The sequence below is a fragment of the Somniosus microcephalus genome, chromosome 11, assembly GCF_052327205.1.
Source record: "Somniosus microcephalus isolate GS21.2 chromosome 11, FLI_Smic_1.0, whole genome shotgun sequence".
Lineage (NCBI taxonomy): Eukaryota > Metazoa > Chordata > Chondrichthyes > Squaliformes > Somniosidae > Somniosus > Somniosus microcephalus.
The window spans coordinates 116,083,863-116,097,290 of NC_140997.1; the positions used below are offsets into that span (position 1 = coordinate 116,083,863).

The following is a 13,428-nucleotide window of genomic DNA, read 5'->3' on the forward strand; positions in this document are numbered from 1 at the left end:
TGAATGCAAGATAGTTAAACTCACAGATCAGACCAGGTCAGGAGGTGCTGCGGACTCAGAGGAAGCAGCCAAGATCCTCCATGAGTGGAACAGAACTTGTCGAGGAAGAAGCTGAAAGAGACCTGGGGATGTTCGCTGGCTCGTCGCTCACCAAGTCTCAGCAATGGGAGGCCTTCAGGAACAAAGCAAGTTGGATGCAGGGTTCATTGTCAAATCAATTGAGTTCAGATGTCCAGGTCCCCTTCAAGCTGTACAGGGCACCAAGCAGGCCACAGGTCTGGTCACCACAACATAAGGGGACCATCCAGGAGGCATAGAGTCATACAGCACAAAAAGAGGCCCTTCGGCCCATCGTGTCCGCGCCGGCCATCAAGCCCTGTCTATTCTAATCCCATTTTCCAGCACTTGGTCCGTAGCCTTGTATGCTATGGCATTTCAAGTGCTCATCTAAATGCTTCTTGAATGTTGTGAGGGTTCCCGCCTCTACCACCCTTTCAGGCAGTGAGTTCCAAATTCCAACCACCCTCTGGGTGAAAAAGTTTTCCCTCAAATCCCCCTGCCCCTTACCTTGAATCTATGCCCCCTTATTATTGACTCCTCTACTAAGGGGAAACGTTCCTTTCTATCTACCCTATCTATGCCCCTCATAATTTTGTACACCTCAATCAGGTCCCCCAACAGCCTTCTCTGCTCTAAGGAAAACAACCCCAGCCTGTCCAGTCTCTCTTCATAGCTGAAGCGCTCCAGCCCAGGTAATATCCTGGTGAATCTCCTCTGCACCCTCTCCAAAGAATCACATCCTTCCTATAGTGTGGCGACCAGAACTGCACACAGTATTCCAGCTGTGGCATAACTAGCGTTTTGTACAGCTCCATCATAACCTCCCTGCTCTTATATTCTATGCCTCGGCTAATGAAGACAGGTATCCCATATGCCTTTTTAACCACCTTATCTACCTGTTCTGCTGCCTTCAGGGATCTATGTACATGCACACCAAGGTCCCTCTGATCTTCTGTCCTTCCTAGGATCCTACCATTCATTGTGTATTCCCTTGCCTTGTTAGTCCTCCCAAAATGCATCACCTCACACTTTTCAGGGTTAAATTCCATTTGCCACTGTTCTGCCCATCTGACCAACCCGTCTATATCATCCTATAGCCTGAGGCTTCCCGCCTCGCTATTTACCACTCCACCAATGTTCGTGTCATCTGCGAACTTACTGATCATACCTCTTACATTCATATCTAAATCATTAATGTACACTATAAACAGCAAAGGACCCAGCACCGATCCCTGCGGTACACCACTGGACACAAGCTCCCAGTCACAAAAACAACCTTCGACCATCACCCTCTTGGATTTCAGTAAGGCTTTCGATAAAGTCCTGCACAGGAGACTGCTCAAGAAGGTAAGAGCCCATGGGATCCAGGGTGCCTTGGCACATTGGATCCAAAGCTGGCTTAGTGACAGAAGGCAGAGGGTGATGGTCGAAGGTTGTTTTTGTGACTGGAAGCCTGTGTCCAGTGGGGTACCACAGGGATCGGTGCTGGGTCCCTTGCTGTTTGTGGTCTACATTAATGATTTTGATGTGAATGTAAAAGGTATGATCAGTAAGTTCGCAGATGACACGAAAATTGGTGGGGTGGTAAATAGCGAGGAGGGTAGCCTCAGGCTACAGGACGATATAGATGGGTTGGTCAGCTGGGCGGAACAGTGGCTAATGGAATTTAACCCTGAAAAGTGTGAGGTGATGCATTTTGGAGGGACTAACAAGGCAAGGGAATACACAATGAATGGTAAGACCCTAGGAAAGACAGAGGATCAGAGGGACCTTGGTGTGCATGTACATAGATCCCTGAAGGCAGCAGAACAGGTGGATAAGGTGGTTAAAAAGGCATATGGGATACTTGCCTTCATTAGCCGAGGCATAGGATATAAGAGCAGGGAGGTTATGATGGAGCTATACAAAACGCTGGTTAGGCCACAGCTGGAATACTGTGTGCAGTTCTGGTCGCCACACTATAGGAAGGATGTGATTGCTTTCGAGAGGGTGCAGGGGAGATTTACCAGGATGTTACCTGGGCTGGAGCGCTTCAGCTATGAAGAAAGACTGGACAGGCTGGGGTTGTTTTCCTTGGAGCAGAGAAGGCTGAGGGGGGACCTGATTGAGGTGTACAAAATTATGAGGGGCATAGATAGGGTAGATAGAAAGGAACTTTTCCCCTTAGTAGAGGGGTCAATAACAAGGGGGCATAGATTCAAGGTAGGGGGCAGGAGGTTCAGAGGGGATTTGAGGAAGAACTTTTTCACCCAGAGGGTGGTTGGAATCTGGAACTCACTGCCTGAAAGGGTGGTAGAGGCAGGAACCCTCACAACATTCAAGAAGCATTTAGATGAGCACTTGAAATGCCATAGCATACAAGGCTACGGACCAAGTGCTGGAAAATGGGATTAGATTAGACAGGGCCTGATGGCCGGCGTGGACACGATGGGCCGAAGGGCCTCTTTCTGTGCTGTATAACTCTATGACTCTGCCTCCTGCCACTAAGCCAATTTTGGATCCAATGTGCCAAATTGCCCTGGATGCCATGGGCTCTTACCTTCTTGACCAGTCTCCCATGCGGGACTTTGTCAAAAGCACTGCAAAGGACAGCAACACGGCTGGTCTTTAGCGTTTGGGGACAACTACAGGGAACAAGTCTTCAGTCTCGAAACAAGCTGTCTCAGAGCGGGCTTTATAGAGGTATACAGGAAACTCTTTGGTATCCGGCACCGACAGGACCATCGTGTTGCCGGTTGATCAAAAATTTCGGATGACGGAGAGGTTTATCTACCGAGGCTATTTTGAACAAAGAAAAATTAAAAAATCAAGAAATGTGCAGTATACAGTAATTGGGTACTCACCTACAGAATGTTGTGTTAAATGGATGGTGGAAGATACTGCCAGTTGAGAGTAATGCAATGCAATGACTACCAGCAGCGTGGGAGACACAAAGTACCCCTGTAAAATGGCGGATCAGAAGAGACTACCGGCAGCGCGGGAGAGTCAGACTCCTGTTACAGGGGTATTGAGGTGTTCCGACTACACCAAGAAGCGAGTAGTGGCAGTTTGGAGAACAACCCCCAGATTTAAGGTGGTCATGGAAAAGGACATGGATGGGCCGGAAATAAAGGTTCTAAATTGGGGGAAGGCCGATTTTAATAGGATAAGGCAGGATCTGGCCAAAATGGACTGGAATCAGCTACTTGTAGGAAAATCCACATCGGAGCAATGGGAGGCTTTCAGAAGGGAGACTGAGATCATACAATGGCAACATGTTCCCGTAAAGGTCAAGGGTGGTTCCAAAAACCACAGGGAACCTTGGATGTCAGGGGATATACGAGAATGGATTAGGAAAAAAAGGAGGGCTTTTGGCAGATACAAAAGGCTAAAGACGGAGGAAGCCCTAGAGGAGTACAAAAAGTGCAGGGGGATACTTAAAAAAGAAATTAGGAGATCAAGGAGGGGCCATGAAATAACACTGGCGAGCAAAATAAAGGAAAATCCTAAGATGTTTTATAAGTATATTAAGGGTAAGCGGATAACTAGGGAAAAAATAGGGCCCATTAGGGACAAAAGTGGCAATCTGTGTGTGGAGCCGGAAGATGTAGGAGGGGTTCTAAATGAATTTTTTGCATCTGTTTTCACTATGGAGAAGGACGATGTAGACATAGAAATAGGGCGGGGGGACTGTGATATGCTCGAACATATTAACATCGAGAGGGAGGAGGTATTGGCGGTTTTAGCTGGCCTAAAAATGGGTAAATCCCCAGGCCCGGATGAAATGTATCCCAGGCTGCTGTGTGAGGCAAAGGAAGAGATTGCGGGGGCTCTAACACATATATTCAGGACCTCTCTGGCCACAGGGGATGTGCCAGAGGACTGGAGAACCGCTAATGTAGTACCATTATTCAAGAAGGGAAGTAGGGAAAAACCGGGGAACTACAGGCCAGTGAGCCTAACATCAGTGGTAGGAAAATTATTGGAAAAAATTCTGAGGGACAAAATTTGTCTCCACTTGGAGAGGCCAGGATTAATCAGGGATTGTCAACATGGCTTTGTCAAGGGAAGATCATGTCTGACTAATTTGATTGAATTTTTTGAGGGGGTGACTAGGTGTGTGGATGAGGGTAACGCAGTGGATGTGGTATACATGGATTTCAGTAAGGCCTTCGATAAAGTCCCGCACAGAAGGTAAGAGCCCATGGAATCCAGGGTGCCTTGGCACATTGGATACAAAACTGGCTTAGTGGCAGAAGGCAGAGGGTGATGGTCGAAGGTTGTTTTTGTGACTGGAAGCCTGTGGCCAGTGGGGTACCACAGGGATCGGTGCTGGGTCCCTTGCTGTTTGTGGTCTACATTAATGACTTGGATATGAATGTAAAAGGTATGATCAGTAAGTTCGCGGATGATACAAAAATTGGTAGGGTGGTAAATAGCGAGGAGGGTAGCCTCAGTCTGCAGGACGATATAGATGGGTTGGTCAGATGGGCGGAACAGTGGCAAATGGAATTTAACCCGGAAAAGTGCGAGGTGATGCACTTTGGGGGGACTAACAAGGCAAGGGAATACACAATGAATGGTAAGACCCTAGGCAAGACGGAGGGTCAGAGGGATCTGGGTGTGCAAGTACACAGATCCCTGAAGGCGGCGGAACAGGTGGATAAGGTGGTAAAAAAGGCATATGGGATACTTGCCTTCATTAGCCGAGGCATTGAATATAAGAGCAAGGAGGTTATGATGGAGCTGTATAAAACACTGGTTAGGCCACAGCTGGAATACTGTGTGCAGTTCTGGTCGCCACACTACAGGAAGGATGTGATCGCGTTGGAGAGGGTGCAGAGGAGGTTCACCAGGATGTTACCAGGGCTGGAGCGCTTCAGCTATGAAGAGAGACTGGGCAGATTGGGTTTGTTTTCCTTGGAGCAGAGGAGGCTGAGGGGGGACATGATTGAGGTGTACAAAATTATGAGGGGCATAGATAGGATGGATGCTGAGGAGCTTTTTCCCTTAGTAGAGGGGTCAATAACTAGGGGGCATAGATTCAAGGTAAAGGGCGGGAGGTTTAGAGGGGATTTGAGAAAGAACTTTTTCACCCAGAGGGTGGTTGGAATCTGGAACTCACTGCCTGAAAGGGTTGTGGAGGCAGAAACCCTCACAACATTTAAGAAGCATTTGGATGAGCACTTGAAATGCCACAGCATACAAGGCTACGGACCAAATGCTGGAATATGGGATTAGATTAGACAGGGCTTGATGGCTGGCGCGGACACGATGGGTCGAAGGGCCTCTATCCATGCTGTATAACTCTATGACCAACTCGGCCACCGCGGGAGACTCGGACTTGGACTCAGCAACATTGCCGGTTATTGAGGTGGTGTTTTCGGAGTGAGAATTTTGCCGGTTAATAGAGAATTCCGGATATTTAGGTGCCGTTTAAACGAGAGTTTCCTGCATATGATACTTAACAGGATAGAGAAAATAAACCTGAAACAATACAGTGAAATACAGGCAACAGGACAGGAGGGCACATGGTGTGAGAAAGGAAGTTGGGACAGATACCAGATGCCATCTCTGTGCCCTCTCTGAACAAGACTCCCAATTCAATGTCAGCTACCACAGAATCACTGGGATTAACAGAAAAACTGAATTGTAGAAATATGAACAAGATCTAGACATGCATGGGCAGCATCTCCAAGGTAAAAGCCCGTTAGCCCGTTGGCTATATCTTTAGGCTTTCCTCATATATTTCTCAGTGCCAAAGACGATTCGTGAGCCTTCACTCCGTACGACCTAGAAAAGCACACGCACACACCCTCACACACACCCCCACCCTCACATGCACACTCACACACACGCAGACACGCTCACGCACACACTCACATACACGCAGACACACGCACAGACGCACTGACACTCACGCACAGACGCACTGACACTCACGCACAGACGCAGACACTCACGCACAGACGCACTGACACTCACGCACAGACGCACTGACACTCACGCACAGACGCACTGACACTCACGCACAGACGCACTGACACTCACGCACAGACGCACTGACACTCACGCACAGACTGACACTCACGCACAGACGCACTGACTGACACTCACGCACAGACGCACTGACTGACACTCACGCACAGACGCACTGACACTCACGCACAGACGCACTGACACTCACGCACAGACGCACTGACACTCACGCACAGACGCACTGACACTCACGCACAGACGCACTGACACTCACGCACAGACGCACTGACACTCGCACAGACGCACTGACACTCACGCACAGACGCACTGACACTCACGCACAGACGCACTGACACTCACGCACAGACGCACTGACTGACACTCACGCACAGACGCACTGACTGACACTCACGCACAGACGCACTGACTGACACTCACGCACAGACGCACTGACACTCACGCACAGACGCACTGACACTCACGCACAGACGCACTGACACTCACGCACAGACGCACTGACACTCACGCACAGACGCACTGACACTCACGCACAGACGCACTGACACTCACGCACAGACGCACTGACACTCGCACAGACGCACTGACACTCGCACAGACGCACTGACACTCACGCACAGACGCACTGACACTCACGCACAGACGCACTGACACTCACGCACAGACGCACTGACACTCACGCACAGACGCACTGACACTCACGCACAGACGCACTGACACTCACGCACAGACGCACTGACACTCACGCACAGACGCACTGACACTCACGCACAGACGCACTGACACTCACGCACAGACGCACTGACACTCACGCACAGACGCACTGACACTCACGCACAGACGCACTGACACTCACGCACAGACGCACTGACACTCACGCACAGACGCACTGACACTCACGCACAGACGCACTGACACTCACGCACAGACACACTGACACTCACGCACAGACACACTGACACTCACGCACAGACACACTGACACTCACGCACAGACACACTGACACTCACGCACAGACACACTGACACTCACGCACAGACACACTGACACTCACGCACAGACACACTGACACTCACGCACAGACACACTGACACTCACGCACAGACTCACTGACACTCACGCACAGACTCACTGACACTCACGCACAGACTCACTGACACTCACGCACAGACACACTGACACTCACGCACAGACACACACACTCACTCACTCACACACACAGGAGTCGAACAGAAACCTTTTAATTGTGTTCAGTCTACTCGATGTGACAAAAGCCCTTTCGTGATCACCTAGGCTTCAGACAGAAGTAGAGCAGACAATATCACACCGTACTTTAGGCTACAAACCGCTGACAGGTTTATTAAAAGTAACAGGTCAGTAGTAGCAAGAGGTAATACCGCAGCTAGCGCTGTTTCTACATAGGATTACCTAGGATATACGGCACAGAAACAGGCCATTCGGCCCAACCAGTCCACTCAAGCCTCTTCCTGTCTTTCCTCATCTAACTTATCAGCATAATAATAACCCTCTATTCCCTTTTCACGCATATTCTTGTCTAGCCTCCCCTTAAATGCATCTATACTTTTCACTTCAACCACTCCCTGTGGTAGCGAGTTCCACATTCTCACCACTCTTTGGGTAAAGAGGTTTCTTCTGAATTCCCTATTGGATTTCTTAATGACTAACTTATATTGATGGCCTCTAGTTTTGCTCTTCCCAACAAGTGGAAACATTCTCTCTGTGTCCACTCTATCAAAACCTCATAATTTTAAAGACCTCTATTAGGTCACCCCTCAGCCTTCTTTTTTCAAGGGAAAAGAGACCCAGCCTGTTCATCCTTTCCTGATAGGTATACCCTCGCATTTCTGGTATCATCCTTGTAAATCTTCTCTGCATCCTCTCCAGTGCCTCTTTATCCTTTTTATAATATGGTGACCAGAACTGTACGCAGTACTCCAAGTGTGGTCTAACCAAGGTTCGATACAGGTTTAGCATAACTTCCCTACTTTTCAATTCTATCCCTCTAGAAATAAACCCTAGTGCTTGGTTTGCTTTTGTTATGGCCTTGCTAACCTGTGTCGATACTTTTACTGATTTGTGTGTTTGTACTCTGAGATCCCTTTGCTCTTCTACCACATTTAGATTCTTATTTTCCAAGTAATATGTGACCTCCCTATTTTTCTTACCTCACATTTATCTGTGTTGAATTTCATTTGCCAATTATATGCCTATTCTGCAAGTTTATTAATGTCTTCTTGTAATTTGTTGCAGTCCTCCTCAGTATTGACTATCCACCCCATCCCTGCAATTTGGTGTCATGCGCAAATTTAGAAATTGTGTTTTTGATTCCAAGGTCTAAATCGTTAATATAAATTGTGAACAGCAGTGGCCCCAACACTAATCCTTGTGGAACATCACTACCCACCTTCTGCCACTGTGAATAGCTACCCTTTACTCCCACTCTCTGCTTTCTGTCTTAAAACTAACCAGCAATCCATTCTGCTACTTGTACCCTTAATCCGCATTCTGTGACCTTATTCATTAGCCTATTATGTGGTACCTTATCGAGGGCCTTTTGATACGCAGTACAAGGAGAGACAGGCCTGTGACTACCAGTGACAACTCCCTGAAATAATTTAGAGATAACCCCTCAATACAGTACCTTAGCAATGTACCGAGAGCTCTCAATCATACATACAACCATCTTTCCCCTCCCTCCTCTATTCCAGTGCTCTCTATAATGCACAGTCACACATAGCCATGAGGGAGGGCTGCAGTATCATAAACAGTGTCTATTTTACTAAACACACAACCCAAAGCTCAAGTAGACATATTCTCTGCAACATGATGCAGCCCTCTGAGATATAGCAAACCAAGAATTGGAGAAAAACCTTCACAATTACAAAGTGGGCCCAGTAACGTTGAAAGTAGTGTGATGAGATCAGAGGAAACAGGGGACTCAGCAAACCAGTCCATGCTGATGTTTACCCCCCATGAGCAGTATCCGAATCCCATGTGCCCGTTCTGTTCCCATATCCCTTTATCCCCTTTCCTTCAACCACCTGTCTAACCTGTGAATTCCACAGCCTCACAACCTGTGTGGAAAATAAAGTTTCCCCAGGTCTCAGTCCTAAATCTCTTACATGTAATCTTGTATCTATGACCCCTCAATCACTGGAAAGGGCCTGTTTCTATTTACTCTGTCCCATCCCTTCACAATATTAAACACCTCCATCAAATCACCTCATAATCTCCTCCAACAAAAGCAGTCCCAATTTCCAAGTCTTTCTTTGTATTTGTATTTCCTCACTCCAGGCAGCATCCTAGTGAATCTGTTCTGCACTCCCTTTATTGGCTCAACATCGTCCCAAATCTGCACCCAGTATTCCACTCTAGTTGTACAATGCTTTTATATCGATTCACCATTCTATCTCGACTTTCACATTCTATAGCTCTTGCCATAACACCCAGTATTCCATTCGCTGTTATGGTAAATTCAGTTCCTTCACACCACCAGGCTCAGGAACTCCTCCAAGCCAGCACCCCGAGGACATCACCAGCATGCACTCTTTTCCAACATCAAGACAAAGCCTTCAGGAAATGGTTGAGTGGAAGGTCCTCCACTGTGAGCAGCAAGTCCCGGACAGGATCAACAAAAGCGCATCTGCTGGAGGACTAGCTCCAGCACATGGTCTGTGCAAAGACTGGCAACCTGCTCCAAACCACTCAGCTATTCCAAACACAACCGGTTTTCAAAGTCTGCAGTCGGAAGGTATATAGTACTCAACAACCTGCCCAGAGTCTCTGACAGGTCAGGGACTTCTACTTTGAAAAAGAAAAGCAAGCAATTACCCGATCCAGCTCATCTCCTGAATGAGGACTGAAGGTCAGTGGCTCCACGAACAATGAAGAGGTCGGTGCGTCGGTGGTCGAGGAGGACCGGGGTCTGCCGGAGTGTAGCAGGAGACCACTTATACCATCCGGGGCTGACTTGTGAGATATCTGTGGGCTTCCCCTGGGAGGATCCAACTTGTTTCTGCGGCTGTGCAGGCTCGAGCCCCGTTTCATCATGGGAGCCACTCGGATCTGTTGCAGGACCCTGTTGAGAGTGGTGGGCTGGGCAGGGGAGTGATGGGCCGGGGAGGCCCAGTCCAGCTCAGCGGCTGGAGTGGAGATGTCTGGACTTGGGGGCTCCTGGTCGGCCTGAGCATGGAGACCATCTTGGGGGGACACGGACGATCGGCGTCGCTGGTGATGAAAGAGCTGCTTTAAACCCTGGCCTAGGGAGCCGAAGTTCTCCAAAGCGTTCTGTGTTATCTTGGACAAGGAGTGTTCGGATTCGCTCGGCTTCCTGAACTCAGTGTCTGTGGGTCGGGTGCCGCTGTCTGGGTCATTAAGTGAAGGGTCATTATTAGTCTGCTCCATCTGAAGCTTTTTCTTTTGATTTCTAAATTCATATATATATATATTTACTGATATATATATATGGCACAGGTCTCTTTAAATAATCATTTCGCCTGGTGGTCTAGCTTCTGCATAGCTGTGCAGTCACGTTAGATTTCAGCATGCACGCACCTGTCAATGTCACTGTCACTTCATGCTCGTCTGACGTAAAGGAAAAAAAAAGCAAACATTATATTTCATGCATATTTAAATGTAAAAGTGTAGAGCTGTGCTAGCTTAAACATTTCTGATCTCCGTGCACACCTGCCGTTTAAAATACAGTACAATGACGAGGTTCACCTTCTCTTTACAGGTCAATAACCCAGATAACTGGGCATGGTGGCATAGTGGTTAGCACTGTTGCCTCACAGCGCCAGGGACCCGGGTTCGAATCCGGCCTCGGGTGACTGTGCAAACTCCACACAGACATTCTCCCTGTGTTTGCGTGGGTTTCCTCCGGGTGCTCCGGTTTCCTCCCACAGTCCAAAGATGTGCGGGTTAGGATGATTGGCTATGATAAATTGACCCTTAGTGTTAGGGGGATTAAATACGTGGGGTTACGGGGATAGGGTGGGTTATGTGTTGGTGTAGGGGTTACGGGGATCGGGTGGGATATGTGTCGGTGCAGGCTCGATGGGCCGAAATGGCCTCTATCTGCACTGTGGGGTTTCTGTGATTTCTGTGATAACTGCAGTCTTTCATTTAAAGCTAAGAGCTCATTTAGTCATTGGTTTGATCTTTGCATAAGTGCCACTTCTAAACCAACGCTGTACAGGCTGATGATATTCAGCCTCTTGGTTTTGCTCAATATTTACATGTTACTTCATGGTCTACAGGAAAACCAAGTATCAACGGGGACAAGATATCAGCTTCAGCACCGATGACAATTAAGGCATTTAAATCCCAGGAAAAGAATTATTTACCTGTTTTATCTTGTAGCAAACACACAGAAAGCAGGTGTGCTCAGTTTGTGGCTATCTGCACCCAAAGTCAGGTAGGAGTTACACATTAACAGATCAAACACACAGAGTGAACGCTGAAAGATCAGAAATCCTTTACTTGCACATTTAGCACCCAAAATTAGATTAGAAGCAATAACTAAAAACAGTAACAGCACTGGCAGCAGCAACAAAACCAGCAGTAATGTACTAGTAATAAAGCTTGCAGCAATTCTAATTCACGTATACCAGCAATAAAACTGGTCTAAAACCAGCAGTATTTTTCAAAAGCAAAATATAATAATAATAATAAAACCAGCAAAAGCAGCAATAAATTTAACACGACAGTAAGAACAGCAAGGATGATCGGTGCTGTCACTCGGATTTTAGTTAAGTACAATAGCTGGCTTGGTGACATTATCATACTGTGTCCACTTAAACCATGGTATAAAATCAGGGACCCTGTCAGGAGAGCGCGTTTTGAGCTGTATAACACCAGGGTGAAGTATTGGTGGGTATAGGCAGTGGTGGGAGCAACATGAGCTACACACTGCCTCTCAAGCTTCAGTAAGTATGGCACCGACATTGAGCTGTCCCCCTTCATCACCATCCTTGATTCCACAACCAACCACAACACCAAGCCAGAGATTTCTGGAGCTTAAAGACCAAAGCTCCTCCTGGAAACTTTGCAGCTTAGGCCCAATCTCATCTGCCTTCCTCACTGCTCAGCCTGACACACGTAGTCTCAGTGTTGTGCTTACTTCTGATCTGAGCTTCAATTCCCACACCCAGTCCATCTCCAAGCTCTACCCTACAACTCCAACTCATACACAGCAATCCTGTCTGCACCAATCTCTCATCGCCCTGTCAGTGCACCAACTTCAAGATCCACCTCATCTACCACCCTAAACCTGCAGCGGCCTCTGACCCTGCCCTCCAGCTCATAGCCTCCTGTCTTCCTACTCCAGTCTAGTGTGTTCAACCCCCCACTCTCCGTCCAGCCCTCCTCTACACTGGTGACAGAGCCTTCAGCCATCTGGCCCCCAAACCCTGCTCAAATGCCCTCCTCAAACCAATCACCTCTCTTCCTGGCTTCCAGGGCCTCCATCAAGCCCCTCGCATCACCCTAATATGAAGCACATGGGGATATTTAGCTACCTTAAAAAATACTGGACAGATGCGAGCTGCTGAATTAAGCACAATACTGACACAGCATTAGCTCTTGCTATAGTGCCGTGGCAACACTGATATTAACAGTAACAGAAACTGCAGCAGTGACACCAACAAAGTGAAAACAATAACAGAAGGTGCTGAGCCTGCTGGGGTTCAAGAGTGCTGCCACTTTAGAGTACTTCGCCCTTGCTAGTAACATCAACTGTGGGGGGTATCAAAGTCAAGCGCAAACCCATCCTCACCCGATACCCACACACAGCAGGGTCACCGGATCAGGATCAGGGATCACCAGATCAGGATTGGAGTCACGAGATCGGGACAGGGATCACCAGATCGGGACAGGGATCACCAGATCAGGATTGGGGCCACCAGATCAAATCAAGGAGTCGCCAGATCAGGACAGGGATCACCAGATCAGGTCAGGGATTCCGAAGTCAGGAGTCACTGGATGGGGTCAGCGGTGGCCGGCTCGCTGCCTGAGGCGCCCTCTCCATAACCGAGGGCTGCGTTTCAGGGAATGGAAGACCAGAGACAGGCTGTGCTGCTACCTACCGCGGTCCGTGCACTGTACACCCGGGGAGCGGCCGGGCCGGGCCGGCACACGGGCTCGGGTCCGCCCGGCCGCAGCGCTAGGCCAGCGCGATCGGCCAGTGAGGCTGCGGAGCGGGCGGAACCAACCGCCAGGCGTAAGCCCAGAGCCCTGGCCGCATTGAGGGGATGGCAGGGCCTCAACGCTGCGGCTCCGAGTACGTGAGCCGACGTCGAGAGACGCAGCTGTGGCGCTGTCACCGCCCTACTCCCGCCGGCCCGCCCAGCCCAGCGCCGCCGCTCGGCGTCG

General features: G+C 48.8%; 1 protein-coding gene across 2 annotated transcripts in view; it reads right to left on the reverse strand.

The window, feature by feature from the left end:
* The window catches only part of LOC147110834 (transmembrane and coiled-coil domains protein 1-like), a 166,631-nt gene extending 153,222 nt beyond the window's left edge, over positions 1 to 13,409 (reverse strand). Inside the window, exons 1-2 of one of the 2 annotated variants that reach the window (XM_086001197.1) lie at positions 13,143 to 13,409; positions 9,889 to 10,641 (exon numbers count right to left, since the gene is read on the reverse strand). In XM_086001197.1, the coding sequence (XP_085857323.1) occupies positions 9,889 to 10,461 (573 nt within the window). In that variant the 5' untranslated portion in view covers positions 10,462 to 10,641; positions 13,143 to 13,409. The remainder of the gene's footprint in view (positions 1 to 9,888; positions 10,642 to 13,142) is intronic. The other variant, XM_086001198.1, reaches the window with a different exon arrangement.
* Positions 13,410 to 13,428: the final 19 nt, after the last annotated feature.